The 23,926-nt window shown below is 33.6% G+C and overlaps 1 protein-coding gene across 1 annotated transcript; it reads left to right on the top strand.

Moving 5' to 3' along the window:
• The first annotated feature begins 16,520 nt into the window (after window positions 1–16,520).
• LOC114372221 (magnesium-chelatase subunit ChlH, chloroplastic) lies at window positions 16,521–22,664 on the top strand. Its single transcript, XM_028329685.1, has 5 exons — window positions 16,521–18,167; window positions 18,322–18,404; window positions 19,276–21,078; window positions 21,408–21,884; window positions 22,030–22,664. The coding sequence occupies exons 1-5, from the start codon at window positions 16,754–16,756 to the stop codon at window positions 22,405–22,407; spliced, it is 4,155 nt and encodes a 1,384-aa protein (XP_028185486.1). The 5' UTR covers window positions 16,521–16,753; the 3' UTR covers window positions 22,408–22,664.
• Window positions 22,665–23,926: the final 1,262 nt, after the last annotated feature.

The raw sequence follows: 23,926 nt of genomic DNA, 5'->3' as shown, positions 1-23,926 counted from the left end.
GTTTTCCAATGTTTATTCTTACTCAAAAGTTGAAGTATTTGAAGTTAGAGTTAAAGTCTTGGAATAAGCTGGTGTTTGGATGATGATGACTCTATTCAACTTCTAATAAAAAAATTCCATTGATGATGATGAGGACCTTTGAGATCAAGAAATTAAAGCGAAAATAGATCTCTAGCAAGCACTTCACTATGAAGAAGTCTTTTTTGGCAATAGAAATAAAAAAATGAAGTGGCATTGTTTTGGTGATAAGAACACTGCTTCTCTTTTTTTCCCCATAAAATGGCTAAGATTCAACATATGTCTAATCATCTATCTTTCCTTAGAAAATATGGTCAATTAAAAACATTGTTATGGACTATTTTTTTGAAATTTATGCATCATAGAATTCTATTGTTAATAGGCTTGATGGAGAGTATTATTCCTTCTCTAGTGACTAGTAAGGATAATAGCATGCTGATAAATGCTCCCTCTCGTGAGGAGGTTAGGAGTGTTGTGTTTAATATGCATGGTGATCGTAATTCTTTTTTTTATTATCAAAATCGAACACGTGTTTGTTACATTTTCAAGATCTGGGTACAATTTGAATTCATTTGAAAGCGTGCATGGTGCTTCAATTTCAACAATTTGGGTACAACGGGAATCAATTAAAACTTATTGGTGTTATGATATGTTTTTTTTTATAGAGGGGATGTGTTTTGATGCATTTTTGACACGCGAGGCATACCAGCGAATGCGTTTCGATGGTCAATATCAATGGTGAAGACGATTGAAAGGGTGTGCTTGTGTACACTACTAAAAAAATTGTATTCTATGACGCACATTTTAAGATGGTTATGTAGAACCATCTTAGAATGTGACACAATGACAATTTTGTAAATAAATACAACGGTTTTGTGAGAACCGTCTTAGAAGGCTTTCATTCTAAGACGATTTAAAAATCATCTTAGAAGATTTTTTGTTGTTTTTAATATTTAATGTCTCTCTACTCTCTCGCGCTCTTTGATTCTCACTCTCCCCCTCTCCTTCTTTGGCTCCTCCTCTAGGGTTTCTAAAATGGAGCAGTCACGCCAGCCACCACCACTTCCACCTGGCGACTGTGACATCCTGGAAATTTCTACCCGGAATTTTTGGAAACGATGTATTTTGAATGATTATATATATAAGTATTATTCAGTGTATATGCATATATGTTCTTGGTAGAAATAAGAATAGTGGGGGCAAGATATGCGGGTTAGGCTAATTAAGGAAGAGAAATCCATAACTGGGAGGTTATGGGTTAATTCTTAATTAATTAGTTTAAAAATCATCGTTTTGCGTGCGACTTACAATTTAATGAAACCAACCTCTGCACCACGCTCGGGGTTTTATTTTGAGCGTTTTGATATATATATTGCTTACTTTCGAAAACTGGCCCCGACGGACGCAGAGAAACGCGAGGAACTGGAATCAGAGAAATAGTACGCAAACCGAGGCAGGATTTTAGCGTTTCAAAGGTCAGATTTTTCTCACTTTTTGTGGCTGAGTATGGGTCACAATCAAAAGAGAAAGTGGGCCCTTTTGCTCCACTCAAATGGAGACACGTGGCATAGCTTAAATAAAATAATAGAAAAAGAGAAAACCCTTTTTAAAACCAAAAAGTTGTATTCTCTCTCCTCACTCAGCCCCAAAAATTTCAGAAGCCTTTTCCTCTCTCTCTCACGTTGCCATTCTCTTCTTCTTCCTCCACCATTGTTGCCCAACAAAGCTTCAACCTTTGGTGCCCATTTCTGCTCCAAATCGCGAAAGGAGGGCATTTTCGGAGTCGTGAAGCGCGTCTCTACGTGTGGGACTTCGAAATTTCAGGTTTGGGTGGACTTCTTTCTCTCTTGATTTTCGTGGGTATGGGGTTTTGGGAGATATGATGGGTAGTTTTGCTAGTTTTCTGCTTCATGATAGTTATTTGTGAAGAAACTTGTTGAAAGCATGTTGAACTTGCCATGTTTGGATGAGTTAAACATACCCATTATGTTTTAGGGTTTTTATGATGATGCTTGTGATGTTTATGTGCTGAAATTGCTTATGGAAAACTGTTAGAGATGAAGGGTAGAGTTAACCTAGGGTTAGAAAGTGAGAATGTGGTGTTATGAGTGGAAAAAGAGTGAGGCTTTGAGAGTTGGAAGGTTAAATCTGGATCCTGTGGTAAATGGAGGTTAAAATGAGTTAATCCTAGCTTGAAATGCCATTTAGAACATGTGAGAAAGGTTAGGCTGAGCTAGAGAGAAAAACAAATGACCAAAGTGAACAAAGAGCCATTTCTAGGGTAAATTGGGTGTTGAGGAGTCAAATTTTGATTCAGTGAAATTTTAGGCGTAAATCCAGTTTGAACAAGTTTAAATTGATGTTATAAACTTGTGTGAGGTGAGAGTTTGCTTCAAATTTGTCCCATTCTCAATTTCACTTCTCAAACCTAGAAAATCCATTAAATTGAGGGGTTTTGGATACCTAGATTTTGTGTTGCTGTGGTTTGAAGCTTGACTTTGGTTTAGACATGATTGATACATGATTTGGGACTTGTAGGATTTGATTTGGGCAAGATTGGATGAGGGAAAGTGTGATTTTCGAAATCTGCACTTATGCAGAATTTTGCTGTCAAATAGGTACAGCAGAATTTTGGCTTTGTGCAGAAAAATGCTATGCATTTGCTGGTTGTGGAAAGAGTAGTGCAGAATGAGTTCTGGATGTTTGTTAGTAGATCCCAACGGTCAAAATGTAGGCTTATGTACTAGAGACTTCCAGTAAAATTTTCGAGTCGATCCAACGGTTAACGAATTGGAACGAAGGAAATTTTACTGGGGTCTTTAAGTGAGAAAAGCTGTGATTTTGGTTGGTGTTTTGGGCAGAGTTTTCTGCCTTTGCCCTGTTTTCTTGGCTGTGATAGTTTGTGTTGTTTGAATGTTGAATTACTTGGATGTTGGGGAAGCTTGGGAGGATTGATGGGGACTCGGTGTTGAGAGAAACGAGGATATGGGCTACGTGGGAGTACGTGAGCTCAGTTGGAGGTGGGCAACAGGGGATGGTGGGTTTATGCGCGATTTGTGAATGTGGAAAACTTGTTGTGCACCATCGCCCGACCGTCACCTAGTACCACATGTGATGGGTACCCCATAATCCTACAATCTTGAGATGAGGAAGTGTAGAAGGGTGAAACTTCCTGCTTTTATTCGTTGACCACAGAGTGGTACCTGGAGATATGTCGCGGGGGTCAGGAGACCTTGGGGACGTCAGGTGGGGTGCTATTGCCCAAAACCAAGCTTGATCAATCCCGACCCAACCCGGGCATAGTCAGTCAGTGAGAACTTGTGATGTACCTAAACAGGCAAGCTCATGGCAGTCAACAGATAAAAGGAACAAAGACCACAAAGCAAGGAGGCTTGTGTGGTGGCTGGCCAGCTGTGAATCTTGTGTGATATATGGGTTATGGCCTCTGGTAATCGATTACCAAGGGTGGGTAATCGATTACAAGGCTTAAAAATGAAGACAGGAGGCTAAGATGGTCTCTGGTAATCGATTACCAAGGGGTGTAATCGATTACCAGGCTTGAAAACGAGGTCAGGAAGCTAGGGGAGCTTCTGGTAATCGATTACCAGGGCATGTAATCGATTACCAGGCTTCAAAAGGGAACTGGAAGACTGTGGAGGCCTCTGGTAATCGATTACCAGTCTGTGTAATCGATTACACAGAGGAATGGGTCACTGGTAATTGATTACCAGGTATGTGTAATCGATTACACAGTGCCTTTTTCAGGTTTTCATGTCCTGAAGCTGTGTGATTCGAGTTTGGCCTCTGGTAATCGATTACCAAGGCTGTGTAATCGATTACCAGGGATGAAAAGCCTTGAGATACCCCTTTTACTTGCATGTAGAGGTCATGAGACGCATTGTGTTGCGGCGTAGTTAGATTCTCGTGAAAGAGTCTACCCCTTTCTTTTCTTTCTTGTAGATCGTGATGGCGGCGCAGCTAATCCATGATCGAGTGGAGATGGAGTGCCTAGAGGGAGCTTGGGAGACCCTCGAAGACAACGCGAGGTGCCGATTTCGGGGCACGATTCGATTCACGGCTACTTCTTTGGTGCATCCAGATGAACCCGTGCGCACGCTTCAGCGTACTGTGGAGTGGATACTACCCACGCCTACACCATACCGTCTAGTGGAGCCAGTCCAAGTGATTGAGGTAACGTCGTCCGAGGAAGACCCTGAGGAGGATCTTGAGGAGCTACCTCTCAAGCCTGCTGGGGATGCTCTTAACTTTCTAGATGGTGATGAGGACCCACTCCCTGAGGTGGATTCTCCCGAGGAAGTCATGTCGGCATCTGAGGCAGACTCTACGGAGGATAGTGGCCCGAGAGAGATGGCGACCAGTGGAGGCTCTTCATCATAGTGGACAGTTCCATGGATTAGTTTTGTATACTTTTGAGGGTGGGTGTATCTAGGATTGACTGTTAGGTTTACTCTTTTGTTTTTGTATGGGTAGACCAGTTGTATAGGAATTTGATGATTGTATACATGTGGCTGAAGCCACCACTGTGGACACCTTTGCTCTGGATGACACTATGTATTTTGTAAAACTCCCATATTTTGGACAGCTTTAAATGATGAATGTATTTATGATCAATCTTGTTATTTGAAAAGAAAGCATTAGCAACTTCATTTGTAAAAGAGTTTATCGGCCGTATTTTTATTCTTTTATTTTCACGTGACGACCTAAAGTAATGACTGATATACCTTTCCTTTTGAAAAAGCAAATATTTAGAGGTTATGAGTATCAGAAAGAAATGACTCCGAATAGAGTTGTGAACTGGCCATTCAGGACTCTATAGTGATGATTTTCCTTCTGAACTTAATTATTGTGAAAAGAGAAAGAAATGAAAAAGAAAAAAAATATCACCATGGTTTTTATTATTTAAATCAATACTATTAAACCAGTCATTATTTTGGGGACGCCACAGCGACGGCGGTGGCGGACGACACCACCCAATCCCTCCTCAAGTACATCCTCTTCATGAGGGTTTACGAGGGTTGTTGCTTGCGATGCCAGAATTGTGATAGATCCTTTCTCGTCATCACGATTTCATTGCTACAGTCGCTTGTTCCAGGATAGGAAGCTTATTATTGCTGTTAGGGGTTCTTCCCTGTGGGGTTTGTTGTTGGCAGCTTCGGTTCTCATTAGAAAAAGAAGCTGCTCCTGTGGCAGCGGTGCCGGTGCAGGCACCACCTCCTCCGTCACAACAGGCTTCTTCGCTACCAAATTGGATTCCGGTGCCAATTGAGAATGGTGTTGGGAGTGTTATTCCGATAGCGATGGCGAGGGTGACAAGTGATAATTGATATGCTTACATAATTTAAATATTTAAATTAGATAACAATTATCTAATTTTCCTCTTTTATTACTTCTTTTGTGTTAGAACATTAAGAATTTAGCTTCTTTTGAGTTCTTGTCCAATAAATGCTAAAGTTATCTAATTTAGAGTGTTTTGGAGTGTATTTTTTTTGTAGAATTACACAGTAGGAGGCCTGGAAGATGGTTGAAGAACTGGAGCAGCTCGCTCAACGCGTCAACAATCGCTCAGCGAGACGAGCCAACTTGGAGGTCAGGCTTAGTGAGCATCTGCGGCTTAGCCTGCATGTGGCGGCTTAGCGCGCATCTGCGGCTTAGCCTGCACCTTGCGGCTTAGTGCATAGTCACTTATGCCAGCTGGACTGCGGCTTAGTGAGCACATGCCGACTTAGCGCACGGTCAATATCGTAAAACACTATTGTGCTGCGTTTTAAAGGAAAAAGAAGGGGAAAATCAAGAGTTCTTTAGGGGAGGAGAGATGTCGAAAAACAGAGCAAGATAGAAGAGCTTGGATGAAAAGCCTTAGCCTTTGAGAGATTCTAAGTTTAGGAGTGATTATTAGGTTTTTAGAGGTGGAGGAGACATTCCTACCCCTTTGTAATCGTAATTATCCTTCAAAAACCTGTTCTTAGGCTGAAAGGTGCTAACTTTCAATGGAAGGTTAAATCTCTTGTTGGGGATTTCTGATGAACTTTGATATAAAATCATTTACTATCTATTTAAAGTTGTTTTATGTGTTCATTGCTTCTATCTGCACTTAATTCTTGCATGCTTGTGGCTTGATCACCCATTTGTGTGTAAAGATAGGATTTTTAGCATTGGAAAGTGTTTTAAATCCTTAGAACTGAATAGAGCAGGCTAGAGAATTGTATGTCTGGACACGGAGTGCAGGGATTTAGTTTATATTATGCCATAATCTTAATGCAACTTGTTTAAGCTAAGTTCGACGAGGGATCTAGAACGAAGTTTAGATAGAGTTAGACCCATTCACTCGAGGGATCCTGGTTTGGGTAGTTGTTTTCGGCATACAACACGAAACACAGCCTTAAATAGAGAAAAATACTCAATAACATCAAGTAGGTTCAGTAGAAAGACCCAATGTTTTTAATCATCTGTATATCTCTCACCTTTAGATAGTTAATTTTGTAGTTAAATTAGAACCGTAGACACAACTTCTCTTTATATTTTACAAATGTTTACCTACTGAATAAATGCTCTCTGAATGAAACAAGTTCCCTGTGATTCGATACTCGGTTCTTACTATTTTATATTACTTGCACGACTCAGTACACTTGCTGATTAGTATCGTAGTTGGGTGAGTGTGGAACAACAAGCTCGGGGGTGACGATGACGAACGGGGTTGGATCGGGGACGGGGCCAAAGAAACGGGGGAGGCCAAGGAAGTATCTATTGCTGTCGTGAGAAGGGGGTGTTTTTGGATTGTTGTAGGTACTGTTGTGTTGTTTTTGTAGGTATGGTTAACTCTGGTTATTGCATGGTCTGTCTCTTGAATTGGGGTGTTTTTGGATTGTTGTAGGATCTTGCCCCATTTGTTAAAACTTTGGTTGGTCATCATGAATTTGGTGCTGACATTATATTTTCCATTATCTCTAGTTGTGAAATTATAAGTTATGTTTGAATTACCATTGCTTTATCGTTAGAGGGTGCTCAAGATTTGAATTACTATTGCTTTACCATTAGTTCAACGTTTGAATTACCCTTGTTTTACTATTAGAGGGTGTTCAATGTTTGAAAATAGAGTCTCTAATGATTTTTTCCCATTCAGTGCTATAAAAGATGGCTTAAGGGATCTGTAATTGTAGTGCCTAAAACTATAGACAATGATATTCCATTGATGGACAAAACTTTTGGCTTCGATACTGCGGTTGAGGAAGCATAAATAGCAATAAATTCTACATACATTGAGGTAAATTACTTAACATTGAGTCAATTTTACTAAACAGTGATATTTTCATGTTGGTATATATTACAATATTTACATACTTTCCCTCATTTTATTAGGCACATAGTGCATATCATGGAATTGGTATTGTGAATCAAAAGGATCAACTGTAGTTTGTGTGATAGAGAGAGCTGGACAGGTGATGTAGATTATGTAATTATTTTCACAAATAATAAATCCACAACACTTGCAGTATTAAAGTTTTGCTTTTATGGTATGTCAATCTGTAAAAAAATGAGTAGTGCTATTTTTTTAATTTATTTATTTGAAGATTGCTATATTCTGACATAGAATTAGAAATTTATACTTGCTAACTGATATGCCTTCTTGATTTTTTAACTCATACTACTTAACACGCAAAGGTGGATTTTATAATGCATTACCTGCAATTGGTGTTTAGACAGGTGATGTAGATTATGTAATTATTTTCACAAATAATAAATCCACAACACTTGCAATATTAAAGTTCTGCTTTTATGGTATGTCAATATGTAAAAAAATGAGTAGTGCTATTTTTTTTAATTTATTTATTTGAAGATTGCTACATTCTGACACAGAATTAGAAATTTATACTTGCTAACTGATATGTCTTCTTGATTTTTTAACTCATACTACTTAACACGCAAAGGTGAGTTTTATAATGAATTACCCGCAATTGGTGTTTAGACAGGTGATGTAGATTATGTAATTATTTTCACAAATAATAAATCCACACCACTTTCAGTATTAAAGTTCTGCTTTTATGGTATGTCCATTTGTAAACAAATGAGTAGTGCTATTTTTTTTAATTTATTTATTTGAAGATTGTTACATTCTGACATAGAATTAGAAATTTATACGTGCTAACTGATATGTCTTCTTGATTTTTTAACTCATACTACTTAACACGCAAACGTGGGTTTTATAATGAATTACCTATAATTGGTGTTTAGACACCTGCAAAATTATAGATTTCCCAATGAATGATTGTTAAAATATATTGCATTTCGTATCAACGTTATTTAACAGCAGTATATTTACGTTGTGTATCATAATTCAAGACAATTTGAAGTCTATTGAATATCTGGGCAACATATATGCAATGTTCAGAGTTTTAGAATCATACCTTCGCTTAGTCAAATTTAACTTATGTCTGATGGAGGAATTTACAGAACACTCATTCATTTGATCCCTTCTTAGAAGTTAATCCACATGTTTACTCCTTTTCTACATGTTAAATTTGGTACTATGTATGCTTTTTCTGTTTGCAGGATAGAACTATAAGGAGCTTGACTTTGATCTATCATTTTGGATTTCGTCAGTGCTTAATCAGTTTAGACAAAGCATTCCAAGCTGCAGCCACTCAAATGAAAGAGGGTAGTGGCACGAATGATTAGATCTTGATAATTGAGACTTCAAATTTAGCTTTGTGGTGGATTATTAGAATCATTTTGACTTTGTTGCATTGATCGTTTTGACTTCATACTGCAAAAAGTTTGTTTAGGTTTTCAGAAATCATCTTGATATCCCAGTTTGCATTATCAATACTTAATTTCATTGCCGAAATTGCAGGGGGGTGAATGCAGGCAACCTTGTGCTCGTATAACGAATCCAGAAAATTCAGGTAAAACAATATATCAAAATATATTCTCTTGGTTTCTTTCATTTAAATAAAAACTTATGAATTGAAAATTAATTTGGCTATCCTTTCCTCCTCACTTCTCTGTCTGGTTAAATGGTGTAGTGACCTCACTTTTTTATTAAATAAGTTTATTGTTATTGGCCCATTTTGTTTTAAATCCAGTAATTCAAGTTGTTTCAGAATGCTTGGTTAGTTGGAAAGGAGTTGTTTATCCTTTGGGTGTACCTGATAAAACTTCTGCAAAATTAGGAAATGAAAATAGGGATACCTAGCTCTTACTCACTGGCAGAGATAGCCCTCTGTCAAGACAAAAATGTGCACAAAATAATTGGAAAATAACAATAGGGATCCTGCTGAAAGTAGAATACATTTTCATCATCAAATAAACTTGTACATTGATGTAATTATAATAACAAAAGTTACAAGTTATACCCGAAAATATAAAGAAAGAAGTTCATTAGCAAATCCTGTATATGCCCCTCATATGGTTACAGAATATTTAAAAGCAAAATGCTGTAAATATGGAATAACCTCTGTAGAGGTTTTCTTTGAGTACTATGCACTTATTTGGTAAAAAAAATACTTTGCACTTGTAGTGTTTTTTTATTTTACATCTATGAACTTATAATGTATATATTATACGTTTTGCATTGTCATATCTAATAAAAAAAATTATAATGTATGATTTATTGTTTTGTAACAATAGTTATCTTAAAAATATATCTATCATTATTTATAATTAATTGATAGTATAAATTATAGAAATTAAACTCTAGTTATAATACCATAATAACACTACACTTCCAACTTATCAGGTTTTCAATGATAAATAACTTTAGCTTTAGCAGTTTTTTCCTCTAAGGAACATTTAACATATATTTTTAATTATTTAAAAAGTAATGATTGAGTATTTTTAATGTTTTTATGCAATAAATACTTTCTTAATAAATTATTTTTTTGTATTTTTGTTTGCATGATGTGTTTCTTCAATTTTGTGAAGAATTTGAAAGCCATTAATTTAATTTCAAATATGGTATTGATTACAACTATGTTTAGGTGTTTGATCCAGTAGCAAGGAAGGTTAGATGTCCGGGAGATAAGAGTGTTATTAAGGAAGGACACAAAAACTTTCCAAGTAGACATACCTCTTTTAAGTACCTAGAACAAACTTTACGGTCTTTGGATTTTCTTTGTTTGATTTATTAATATGTAAATATACTTTTCTCCACATTTGCATGTCCTTCTCTGAAAATTTTTAGAGTTCCACCTCAATATATTTTAATTAAAAAAATAAAACATTCTAAGACGGTTCTTTAAAAAATCGTCTTAGAATTCTTAAATTTTTCTATTTTTTTAAATAAAGATATTCTAAATTTGAAAACCGTCTTAGAATGTCTACAAAGCCAATTATTTTTTTTTAAATCATCTTAGAATTGTAGCATTTCTAAGACGGTTTTTTTACCACCATCGTCATAATAATCAACGTAGAATGTTTTGAAATAACCGTCATAAAAAATCACTTTTCTAGTAGTGATAGAGGGAGAACATAATCTATTTATAATATATAAAAGTTGAGCTTTCTCAATATCAAGTTGTCACATTAGTAAATAATGATTTAGAGAAAGAAAAACATTCTATATTTGGTGTCACTATATTAATTCAAGGTAGCATTAATCCATAACTGTTGATATATTTTAATAAAATCAATAATTTTTCACATTAATAATAATTTAAATTATTTGTAATATTTAATTTTACATATTGAAAAAAAAATTATTAAATAAAATAAATGTAAAAGTTTACACTAATTTAATATTTCTATTTATGCACAAATTTATTTATTTTTATAATTAATTACTTTAAAATGTATTTCTGAAAAAATAATAAATTAAATTAATGAATTTAAAGTTATAATTTAATATAAAATTATAAAAATTAGATATATATATATATATATATATATATATATATATATAAATACATTTAAAAATAAAATTACTAATAGTTATATTCAATGTTAATTATAAAAATTAGAACTAATTAGATAAATGTAAATTAATGATAGAAGACTAATAGTTAATAAAAATATAAGAAGTTTTACATTATTTTTATTGTAAATTTTATTTTATAAACTAATTTTTTAAAAAACTATAAATGTAATAGTTAAATAATAAATATTATTGGTTTCACTTTAATATAAAAATAGCTATATGTAAAAATATATATTACAAAATTTATCGAATGATAAAGTTAATGATATTTTTTAATTTTAAATTATATTTTCTAAAATATTTTTCGTTCAATGATAAAAAAAGTTATTTTTATTTTAGATTATTTTAATACCACATTAAAGTTACACAATAAATACCAATAAAATTTAACGGTTACATATATTGAAATACTATTAAATCATATTAAACAAGATTAATAAGAAACCGTTATATATACATGAATGAGTTTTAAGATTAAATTTTATGTAAAATAAATAAATAAATAAGTATGAACTCTAAGTTAACTTATTTGAGAAATATAATTTTCAATTAAGTTCATCCATAGTCCTTCAAATGTATTAACCCTAATTATATAATTTTGATACTATTTTAAATAATAATTTTCATATTAATAGTAAAAAATAATATTTGACTATGCTTAATTTTATTTTCTTAAAAAATAAGGTACATTAAAATTATCTAAGACATTATTATTATTATTATTTTATATAATAAAAGAATAGTCATTATTATTATATATTAAAATAGTAAAATATATTATTTATTTCTTGCTTTTTTTTCCCTTGGTTCTTTATAAAAATTTACTATTATTTAAAGCTTTTAATAATTAAATTATTTTTAAAATTATTAATATTTATAGTCATTGATTATAAATAAAATTATATTACCATTTTCACTGTTCATTATCAAATCGATGGTTTCATTTTCTATATAAACTCTACTTCAAATGGTTGTAAATATCCACCCAATTTCTTTCCCGTGTGTTCTCTATCTTCTTCTCATTTTTTTTATTATTATAATATCATTTCTTTCATTCTTTATTTTTATTTTTATTTTTATGTATGAAAAATTATACTTGAATATGTTATTGTTCATCATCAAAATTGAGAATTTAACTCTTTTAGATAGGCAAGGTATAAGGTGAATCTATATTCATAATTGATAAAAATTCATCTGTTTAAATTTTTATTTTCAATGTTATTTATATTTATATTTTGATTTGATTTTTGGTCTAACTATTTCTTTGAATGATTTTTGTGAGATTGAATAAACATTTAAATCAATATCATGTTTTTATTAGAAAGTTCTTGTATGAATCATTTATCCAATGCATTTTGTGAGGGATGGAAATGGGAAATCGAAGATCATATTTGATGAGGTCTATCATCTTACTACTCTTTGTCTTTTATCATTTTTTTTTTCTTTTCAAATATCACTCTATGTTATTTTCCTTTTCTTCATTTTATTGTTATGTTATTATATGTTTTAATATGTTTTAATAAAATATCATTTCTTTTATTCTTCATTTTTATGTACGAAAGAATACTTTGAACGAGCTATCAATCATCGTCAATTATCAAAATTTAATTCTTTTATAGATTAGTAAGGTATTATGCGGATCTATATTCATCATTGATAAAAAAAATGTTTAAATTTTTATTTTTAGTGTTTTTTATATTTATATTTTGATTTTAGGTATAATTGTTTCTTTAAATGATTTTTGTGAAATTAAATACACATTTGAATCAATATCATGTTTTTATTAGACAGTTCTTACATGAATCATCTTTCTCTTTTTGTTTCATTTTTCTCTTTTTTCTAATTCTTATGTTTTTTCTTCTTCTTTCATTTTAATGTTATGTTATTATAAGTTTTAATTATTATTATTGTTCAGAATTTTTATATATGTTTCATATTTTCTCTTCTATAACTATTGTATTAGAAATCTTACTTTTACATTATATTTGTTGAACAAGAATGAAGAGATTCTATTATTGTGAAAATTTTAAATTTTTTTTATCAATTATATTTTGAATAGTTCAATTACAAATTTTTATTTTTCCTACTCAAATCAGTAGTCGAATGATATGAATGATAATTTTTAATTATCAATTGGACAATTTATTTTCTTAAAATACATGTTATTAGTGTAAATGATTTAGTAATTATCATTAATGCAATCAATTTAATAATACTATTTTTCGTTTTGAAATATATGCTAAAGGTTACAATAAATAATTTAACTAATTAAACTGATAATAAATATTAAACAACAACAACAACAACAACAACAACAATAATAATAATAATAATAATAATAATAATAATAATAATTATTATTATTATTATTAAATCTAGATTATTCAATTTATATTACATTAGAGTGAGGTTAATTAATTTAAACTTCAAAAAATTTAAAAATATTACACAAAATTAATATATTCAAAATGAGTAAAATTATAGTAAAATTAATATATATATATATATATATATATATATATATATATATTAAAATTAATATATTCACACACATGTATAGGCCATTGTGTCCTTCAAAATAGGTTCAAGAGATGTGTCTTTTTAAAAAAAAAAATTGAAACTTTTTCATTGGTAATCGATTACATGACAATTGTAATCGATTACACGTCATATCTTTGAAGGGTTGTGATTTTTCAATAGTTTTTCTGAAATCTCTTCGCTTGTAATCGATTACACAAATTAAAATTCAAATAATTTTGTGTCCTTGGTTCATCAGTTCACATGTTCAATATGTCATTTTCACAATCTCTCTGATAATCAATTACACGAACCTGATAATTGATTACCAGTTCAAAAAAAGATTTCTAAATTGATTTAACTTTATTAAAAAAATTGGAAGTAAAGATTTTGAGGTCAAACTATAGCAATCAAATTGAAATTATTTTAACAAATTTACTAAGCCCTTATCTTAGATTTTCTTAATCTTGTTCTTTGACTTGATTCAATCCATGCTCATTAAATAAACTTTTAGCATCATCAAAACCCGGATGATATACATCTACAAAATGTATACTCAAATTTAAATAAATATTGTACATTATATATATATATATATATATATATATATATATATATATATATATATACACACGTATATTATTCTTTAACTTCTATGCTTTATATTGGTATTGTATTAATATTATTATCGGGTGAAAAAAATAAATTATAATAAAATTCAACAGATTTAATAAATTTAAAGAGAGCATGTGTTCATTAAAAATATGATATTTAACATTAATTTTCAATTTTAATATTTATATATTTGTTTTACTACTAAAAATCTTTAAAATGGATAATTTTATTTATGTACATTCATTTTTCAAAAGATATTGCATCATCATTATTATTTGAATATAATGAACAAAAAATTACAATAAATTTTAATATACTTATTTTTTAAGATAAAATAAACTCAATTAAAAATATAATTAATTAGATTTCTCATTAAAATAATTATGTTTAACATAATACTAATTATTTAAATTTAATTATTTATATAAATAAATAAATATAAAATGATATATATATATATATCTTTAAAAAATTACACGGATCGATTCAAAGTCTAGTTAACTTAAAATTGAGAATTTGTTTTGGAGTTAGGGGTATGTGTTTTTGGGCAAGGAGTCTCGTAAAGGTTATGTAAATTTGTTTAATTTAGTCACGTGACTTAGTTTAGTTGTTAATTAGAACCGTCGGAATAAATTAGAATTGACTGGTAAGATTAAGTGTAATTTTTTAAGATTATTTGATTGATTTTTTTTTAACTATTTATACAAATTATTAACAAAATAATATTTTCTATAAATTTTTCACTTAATAAAGTCTATATTTTTCCTACTTATTATGTACATTTTTTTATTGTTATTATAGATTAAAAAAATACTACACAATGCTTTTACAATAAAATGCATAAAATAAAAAATACATAATAATAAAATTTATAAATAAGTTTAAATTGTGATTACAGTATATTTTTTCTATACAAGTATTTTTTTAACGATTCAGAAATAAACTACTGTTATGAAAATAATAAATAGAGACAAATAAATATACACTTTGCATAAAAAATTATAAAAATTTGTTACTGTTAATAATTTTGATAAATAATTAATTTGAAAAATCAAATCAATCAAATGATCTAATTTATTAATTAAAAATAACTAATTGATTATCATTAAATTATATTGAAGTTGTCATATTTATTAAAATATTATAAATCATAAGATTAACCTATATCAATGATATAGATTTGGTCTAAATATTTAGACTTAAACCTAATGAAAATGGAATATATATATATATATATATATATATATATATATATATATATATATATATATATATATATATATATATATATATATATATATATATATATATATATAATGAATGAATGAGTAGAGATAAACTTAGTAATTTTTTTAAAATTAGTTCTTATTTTTATTATTTATTCTCTTAAAATTTAAAGGATAAAATTAGTAATTTATTACCATCATTAAATTCTAAAAAAATTGTTAAATTTTAAAAAAATAATGTGTAATTATAAAAAAAATTACTCTTGATGTAAGATGATTCTTCATCTAGATATATATAAATACATTAGTTAAGCCCATGAATTGAAGCTGAACTGAATTACATAACTTTACAATGAATTGATTTATAAATATAGTACGTACGAATAAAAAAAGATCATTCAATTTACAAACTATTAAAAAAAGATCATTACTATTATTCAATCTTGAACATTAGGAAAGATTTTTTTTTTTCATAATAGATATAATCTTCCATCATTTAGTTTCGGATTATTATACATGAATTTGGTTCATGCCCCTCCATGTTTTTTATTTATTTATTAATAATATTTGTGTGTGTTGCAATGACACATCATGTTTGAGATGTCACTCTAATTGGAATGGCAAACACTATCTTTTTGCCTTAAAAAAAAATCGTTATTTTATTTTTGACAAAGTTAAAATTGTAATTTTCAACTACACAGAGAGAAAAGACAACAACATAAAAACCGACAAGCAATAGGATGTATCATGTTGGTGGTAACCTGTGGTAAGAAAAATGGAAGCGTAACACTACGTACGAATTTTGTTCCCATTTGGTGTCGCAAACAAAATATCAAACTCTCATTTTCAATGTGAGACACAAACTCAGAAAGCAATAAGGATCTTGTGCAATCAAAAAGTCCATAAAATCTCACTTTCTCTCTCTTCATCACACCACCCACTTAATCCACTTTCGGGAAATCCAATTCCACCAATCACAGTTCAAGAAACTCAATCCCAATAAGCTAATGATAGATATAGTATTAGAGAAAAGAGTGTGACACGCACGCACACAACACTCACTATGACACTAAACCTCAAAAAAACCATTGACTCAAAATGACTCCCAATGTGCCACGTGGTTCCAACTCTCACCACTAACTGAATAAACCGTTTCCATTCGCGGGCTCTTCTCTCTCTTTCTCCACACAAACCAAATAAAAACTCATAGTCATTCATCTTCCCAAAGGAGAAAAAGGAAAAAAGAGGAAGAAGAAAAAGAAAATACACTTTTAACTGAGTTGATATCATCACTAAGAAAAAAGTGTACTAATTCCTGAAGTCCCCATTTCAAGCTTTCAACCATTTTGCTCTTTCATTCCTCTTATCTTCTCTTAGAGATTAATTTGAAAACAGAAGTTCCTTTTCTTTTTTTCATTTTTTGTGTTTTTGGTTTTGTACATGATCAATGGCTTCTTTAGTGTCTTCTCCATTTACCTTACCCAATTCTAAGGTTGATCAACTCTCTTCTCTTGCCCAGAGACACCTTTTTCTTCATTCTTTCCTTCCCAAGAAGGCCAATGGCTATGCTAGCAGCTCAAAAGCTTCCCTGAGAGTGAAATGTGCTGCTATGGGCAATGGTCTTTTCACTCAAACCACGCCGGAAGTGCGTCGGATAGTTCCCGAGAAGAACCAAGGCCTGCCAACTGTTAAAATTGTGTATGTTGTGCTTGAGGCTCAGTACCAATCATCTCTCTCTGCTGCTGTTAGAGTTCTCAACAGCAACAAGAAAGATGCTTCCTTTGAGGTTGTGGGCTACTTGGTCGAGGAGCTTCGCGATGAGTCCACCTACAAGACCTTCTGCAAGGACTTGGAAGATGCCAACATTTTCATAGGGTCACTAATTTTTGTGGAGGAGCTTGCCCTCAAGGTCAAGGCTGCTGTGGAGAAGGAAAGGGACAGGCTTGATGCAGTTTTGGTGTTCCCATCAATGCCTGAGGTGATGAGGCTCAACAAGTTGGGGTCTTTCAGCATGTCACAGCTTGGACAATCCAAGAGCCCCTTTTTCCAGCTCTTCAAGAAGAAGAAGCAGTCCTCTGCCGGGTTCGCCGACAGCATGTTGAAGCTGGTGAGGACTTTGCCAAAGGTGTTGAAGTACTTGCCAAGTGACAAGGCTCAGGATGCCAGGCTGTACATTCTGAGTCTGCAGTTTTGGCTTGGCGGATCACCTGATAACTTGCAAAACTTCCTCAAGATGATTTCCGGGTCTTATGTTCCGGCGTTGAAAGGGACAAAGATGGAGTACTCGGAGCCGGTTTTGTACTTGGACAGTGGAATTTGGCACCCTCTAGCTCCTTGTATGTATGATGATGTGAAGGAGTATTTGAATTGGTATGGAACCAGAAGGGATGCTAATGAGAAGCTGAAGAGTCCGAATGCACCAGTGATTGGTTTGATTTTGCAAAGGAGTCACATTGTGACTGGGGATGATGGCCACTATGTGGCTGTGATCATGGAGCTTGAGGCTAGAGGTGCTAAGGTTATCCCGATTTTTGCCGGTGGCCTCGACTTTTCGGGGCCAGTGGAGAGGTACTTGATTGATCCAATCACTAAGAAACCGTTTGTGAATTCTGTGGTGTCACTGACCGGCTTTGCGCTTGTTGGAGGCCCCGCAAGGCAGGACCATCCAAGGGCAGTTGAGGCTTTGATGAAGCTAGATGTTCCTTACATTGTTGCATTGCCATTGGTGTTCCAGACAACAGAAGAGTGGCTGAACAGTACTTTGGGTTTGCATCCAATTCAGGTTGCTCTACAAGTTGCACTGCCAGAGCTAGATGGGGGCATGGAGCCTATAGTTTTTGCTGGTCGAGATCCCAAAACAGGTACTAATAATAAAGATTTTTATCTTTGAAAATAGTAAATTAACATTTTTTAAGTTTTGTCCTTGCTAATGCTTTTAGAAACATGTACGTCCCTTAAGTTTGACATTTTGTTTGACAAAATTCACTGTTTGTTGTTTATCTGATATGTTTTCAGGAAAATCTCATGCTCTTCACAAGAGAGTGGAGCAGCTCTGCACTAGGGCAATAAAATGGGCTGAATTGAAAAGGAAAACAAAGGTATTTGACAATTTCCGAGTCTCAAAATTTAAATGTCCAGTTAAAGTGAAATTTTGACTGAGCATGTAAGATTTCTCTGTGAGATCTAATTAACAACTATCCTGTTCACAGCCATTTTTTAAACAGCAAAAATGAGGCTTAGATGATATTAAGAATAAAAATGATATTTAATTTGACCTGAATGAATGAGTATCTTGTAGAAGTCTAATCTGTCTCATCTCATTAGTAACTAGAGAAATCTCAAAAGGAAGGACAGTGAAAGGATTTACTATAAATGAAAGGAAATTCCTGTTGTAACTTTTATATCTAAATCTCCATCTTCCCCTTTTGTGGATAGAACAACTTTGTTTCTTTTCTTCAACATGCCTGTTTGTTACCATCTAAAACTAATTTTACATATAAATGCATGTTCCAGTGGAAAATCTATGATTGCAATTAATTTGGACACACATCTCAATCACATTCAATGGTCCAAAATCAATTCTACCAAATTTTGAACTGTGACACATGTTCTGTTAGTGGGAATTAGCAAAAGTTTTTCTTCTTGCCATTTTATGTTGTGGACCAATATTCATGTTCATTGCATTCTTACCCTTTTATTCATTTGCTATAGGAATTTGTTTGAACTTCATCTTTCATATGAATATTCATTATATGAGATTTTGTTTTTCACCAGTCTCTAAATATACTCTATTCTTATTTTTCTCGTTTTCTCATTTCAGTGTCATCAGCTTGTATGTATTTGCTTAGTAGTAAAACAAACTTAGGTTCATCTACATTTTGAAATTCACTCCGCATTCTCATCTGTTTTCTTGGAGAACTTTGACTTTGATTGTTAAAATTTTCTAGCTAAACTTGTGTACTCCTACAGGAAGAGAAGAAACTAGCAATCACTGTCTTCAGTTTCCCACCAGACAAAGGCAATGTAGGAACTGCAGCCTACCTGAATGTCTTCTCCTCCATTTTCTCTGTTCTAAAAGATCTTCAAAGAGATGGTTACAATGTTGAGGGACTTCCAGAAACTTCAGAAGCTTTGATTGAAGAAGTAATACATGACAAAGAAGCTCAATTTAGCAGCCCAAATCTGAACGTTGCTTACAAAATGAATGTCCGAGAATACCAAAGTCTAACTCCCTATGCCACAGCATTAGAAGAAAACTGGGGAAAACCTCCTGGGAATCTGAATTCAGATGGAGAGAATCTATTGGTATATGGGAAACAATATGGTAATGTATTCATAGGTGTTCAACCCACATTTGGCTATGAAGGCGATCCTATGCGGTTGCTTTTCTCCAAATCTGCAAGTCCTCATCATGGATTTGCAGCATATTACTCTTTTGTTGAGAAAATTTTCAAAGCTGATGCTGTTCTTCATTTTGGGACACATGGTTCCCTTGAATTCATGCCTGGAAAGCAGGTGGGGATGAGTGATGTATGTTATCCAGACAGTCTGATTGGGAACATTCCTAATATCTATTACTATGCTGCAAACAACCCTTCTGAGGCTACCATCGCCAAACGAAGGAGCTATGCGAATACCATCAGCTATCTGACTCCTCCAGCAGAAAATGCAGGACTGTACAAAGGTCTTAAGCAGTTAAGTGAGCTCATCTCCTCATACCAGTCCCTCAAGGACACTGGCCGCGGGCCACAAATTGTGAGCTCAATTATCAGCACAGCTAGACAATGTAATCTTGACAAGGATGTGGAACTGCCAGAAGAGGGTGAAGAGATCCCAGCAAAAGATCGCGACCTTGTGGTTGGAAAGGTGTATGCCAAGATCATGGAGATTGAGTCTCGCCTGCTTCCTTGTGGGCTCCATGTCATTGGTGAGCCACCCTCAGCCTTGGAAGCAGTTGCAACACTAGTGAACATAGCTGCACTTGATCGTCCCGAAGATGGTATTTCCTCTCTCCCATCAATACTAGCTGAGACTGTTGGAAGAAGCATTGAGGAAGTTTATAGAGGGAGTGACAAAGGAATACTAAAGGATGTAGAGCTTCTTCGGCAGATAACTGAAGCTTCGCGTGGAGCAATTACTTCCTTTGTGCAGAGGACTACTAATAAGAAGGGTCAAGTTGTTGACGTAGCTGATAAACTTACCTCAATCCTTGGATTTGGCATAAATGAACCATGGGTCGAGTACTTGTCAAACACCAAATTTTACCGAGCTGATAGGGAAAAACTCAGAACCTTGTTCGATTTCTTGGGAGAATGTTTGAAGTTGGTTGTAGCCGATAATGAATTGGGAAGTTTGAAACAAGCCTTGGAGGGTAAGTATGTGGAGCCAGGACCTGGTGGCGATCCAATTAGAAATCCTAAAGTTTTACCGACAGGGAAGAATATTCACGCCCTGGACCCACAAGCTATTCCTACTACAGCAGCAATGCAAAGTGCCAAAATAGTGGTGGATAGATTGATTGAGAGGCAGAAAGCTGAAAATGGGGGAAAGTATCCTGAGACTGTTGCACTTGTATTGTGGGGAACAGATAATATTAAGACATATGGTGAGTCCCTGGCTCAGGTCTTGTGGATGATTGGTGTGAATCCAGTAGCTGATACCTTTGGAAGGGTCAACCGGGTGGAACCTGTAAGTCTTGAAGAGCTTGGAAGGCCAAGGATTGATGTTGTTGTTAATTGTTCAGGAGTATTCAGGGACCTTTTCATCAATCAGGTATCACTTCTTTACCTTCTTATCCAGAAATGGAGCCTAGGACCAATTTAGTTGTCCTTTTGCTGCATCATTGATATTCTGTTATTGTTCAAAAGACAAAAAGGTTACAGAAACTCTTCATATTAAAACATTGAACAGCCATGTTGTAGGCAATACTTAAACCTTTTTATCTATATCAAAATAACTAATATTCTTACTTGACATCGTGTCCATTGATGCATGAGAGATCATAATAATGTTCCAGTTACGTTTGTCTCTTTGCCTATTTACTAGGATGTTCTATACTCCATTTTGCTTTGCTCATATTCTTATATGTGTTTTTATTTCAGATGAATCTTCTGGATAGAGCAGTGAAGATGGTTGCTGAATTGGATGAACCAGCAGAGCAAAACTTTGTGAGGAAGCATGCACTAGAACAAGCTCAAGCCCTTGGGATTGACGTTAGAGAAGCAGCAACAAGGGTCTTCTCCAATGCCTCAGGGTCCTACTCCTCAAACATAAACCTGGCAGTGGAGAATTCTTCATGGAATGATGAGAAGCAGCTCCAGGACATGTACCTTAGCCGAAAGTCTTTCGCTTTTGACTGCGATGCGCCTGGTGCAGGCATGACAGAAAAAAGAAAGGTCTTTGAGATGGCTCTGAGCACAGCAGATGCCACATTCCAAAACCTTGATTCATCAGAAATCTCCCTCACTGATGTCAGTCATTACTTTGACTCAGATCCAACAAACCTGGTTCAAAGTCTAAGAAAAGATGGGAAGAAGCCAAGTGCATACGTTGCTGACACAACCACTGCTAATGCTCAGGTGAAAATTATTACATAGATATCCATCCTACTTCCATGCTTGGTTTGATCATTTTTGCCTTCTTGAATTATACTCAAATCACATTGAGTATACATTGTGGATGTCAATGACTTCCATTTGACCTTCTGGAGATGATCCTTTTCAGGTGCGTACCCTTGCTGAGACGGTTCGACTTGATGCAAGAACCAAGCTATTGAACCCCAAGTGGTATGAAGGCATGCTGTCTACTGGATACGAGGGTGTTCGCGAGATAGAGAAGAGGCTCACTAACACAGTTGGATGGAGTGCAACCTCAGGCCAAGTCGACAACTGGGTGTATGAAGAAGCCAACACAACTTTCATTCAAGATGAGGAAATGTTGAAGAAGCTAATGAACACAAATCCAAACTCCTTTAGGAAGCTGGTGCAGACATTCTTGGAAGCCAATGGACGCGGTTACTGGGAGACTTCAGAAGACAACATTGACAAGCTCAGGCAGTTGTACTCAGAAGTGGAAGACAAAATAGAAGGCATTGATCGCTGAAGTGATAATTGAGATGAACAGCAGAAACATTAACTGTTTTTTAACTATGCCTTCTTTGTATCTGGAGCTTCTTTCCCACACTGAATTGAAAGTTGTTGATGGTGTCCTTTTAATGTGATTTTGCTCCTCTCTCCTTTTTCCCTGCTGTAATTTTAATCATTTTCAGGGATCATGTTCCTTTGTGCAGTTGCAAACTCCAAACCAACATGTCAAATATTGCTCTCAGTTTAATATATAGAGAATGATTCCCTTGTATCGATTCCTCATGTTATAAACTTGTGTAAACTGAAATTGAAAATAAATATAAACTTATTGAACATAATGACACGCTAACTACTGGAAGAAGTCAAGTAAATTCAATTCATTGTGCTAGGTGCTTGACATGAAGGCGTTTTGGTCTGTGATGAAGACCAACGAGTTTATCTGAAATGAATGCATTTTCGGTTTGTGTATGTATATACAGGGCTAATCAGAGTATAAGATCAATGGTTCATTCCCTATACAACTGGAAAAACAATAAAACAAAATATAAAAGAAATAAAAGCCATTATGAAGAGAACAACTAGCACTTATATGATAACATCTTAGAAAGTGGGTTATGCGCCTACCTCAATCTTACAAAATTGGATTATAAGATGAGGGTTGTCCCCCACTTATATATTTAAATTTGGTCATATCTCTAGTCGATGTAGGACTAAACCACTGTACCACCACCCTCAAGGTTGCACTTCTAACAACCCCAAAGAGGCCGCGCCGCAACTAAGGTGGGCTAAGGGATGTCCGCAGTTAAGGTGGCTTTTCCAACACTCCCCTCATGCTCAAGACTTTCAACTTGGAGCATGCCAAATGCAAGTGGCTCAGCAATGAATCTATAATAGGCTTTGATACCATCTTAGAAAGTAGGTTATGGACCTAATTCAATCTTACAAAATTGACTTATAAGGTAAGGATGCTCCCTCGCCACACTTATATATTTTAATTTGGTCATAACCCTAGTTGATATGTGACTAAACCAACACCCTTAAGGTAGCACTTCAGGCAACTGCCAAAGAGGCAACTAAGACAGACTAAGAGATATATGTAATTAAGGCGGCTTTTTCTACAACTAGCATAACAAATGAACATTCCAGAATAGGGAGAGAAAAAAATGAAATACAGTTAATACTCCCCTCAAGCTGGAGCCCTTATGTTGAGAAAGGCCCAACTTGTGAATGTTTGTGTGAAAAGAACTTGAGTGAAGAGCTTTATTAAAGATGTCTCCTAGCTGTCCAAAAGAAGGAGTTGACAATAAGTGTATCAGCCTAGATTGTGATTTTCCACACAACATGGTAATCAATTTCGATATGCTTGTTTTTTTTTCCCTTAAAAATAGGATATGTGGATTGAAAATTTATTGTCATAATATACTAGAGTAGGTGTTGTAATGGATGCTTAAAGGTCCCTAAACAGAAAAAATAACCATCATAATTCACAAGTAAGAGCAGCCAAAGCCTGGTACTCTACCTTTGTGGAAGAATGA

Source organism: Glycine soja, chromosome 10 (assembly GCF_004193775.1).
Source record: "Glycine soja cultivar W05 chromosome 10, ASM419377v2, whole genome shotgun sequence".
NCBI classification, from domain to species: domain Eukaryota; kingdom Viridiplantae; phylum Streptophyta; class Magnoliopsida; order Fabales; family Fabaceae; genus Glycine; species Glycine soja.
The sequence above is the reverse complement of the archived record's forward strand: the minus strand, read 5'-3'. Positions and strand labels throughout refer to the sequence as shown.

Coding starts and splice junctions, on each gene's coding strand:
- LOC114372221 (XM_028329685.1), top strand. CDS start 16,754: ATGGCTTCTTTAGTGTCTTCTCCATTTACCTTACCCAATTCTAAGGTT. Junction 18,405..19,275: donor AATTGAAAAGGAAAACAAAG/GTATTTGACAAT, acceptor GTACTCCTACAG/GAAGAGAAGAAACTAGCAAT. Junction 21,885..22,029: donor CAACCACTGCTAATGCTCAG/GTGAAAATTATT, acceptor GATCCTTTTCAG/GTGCGTACCCTTGCTGAGAC.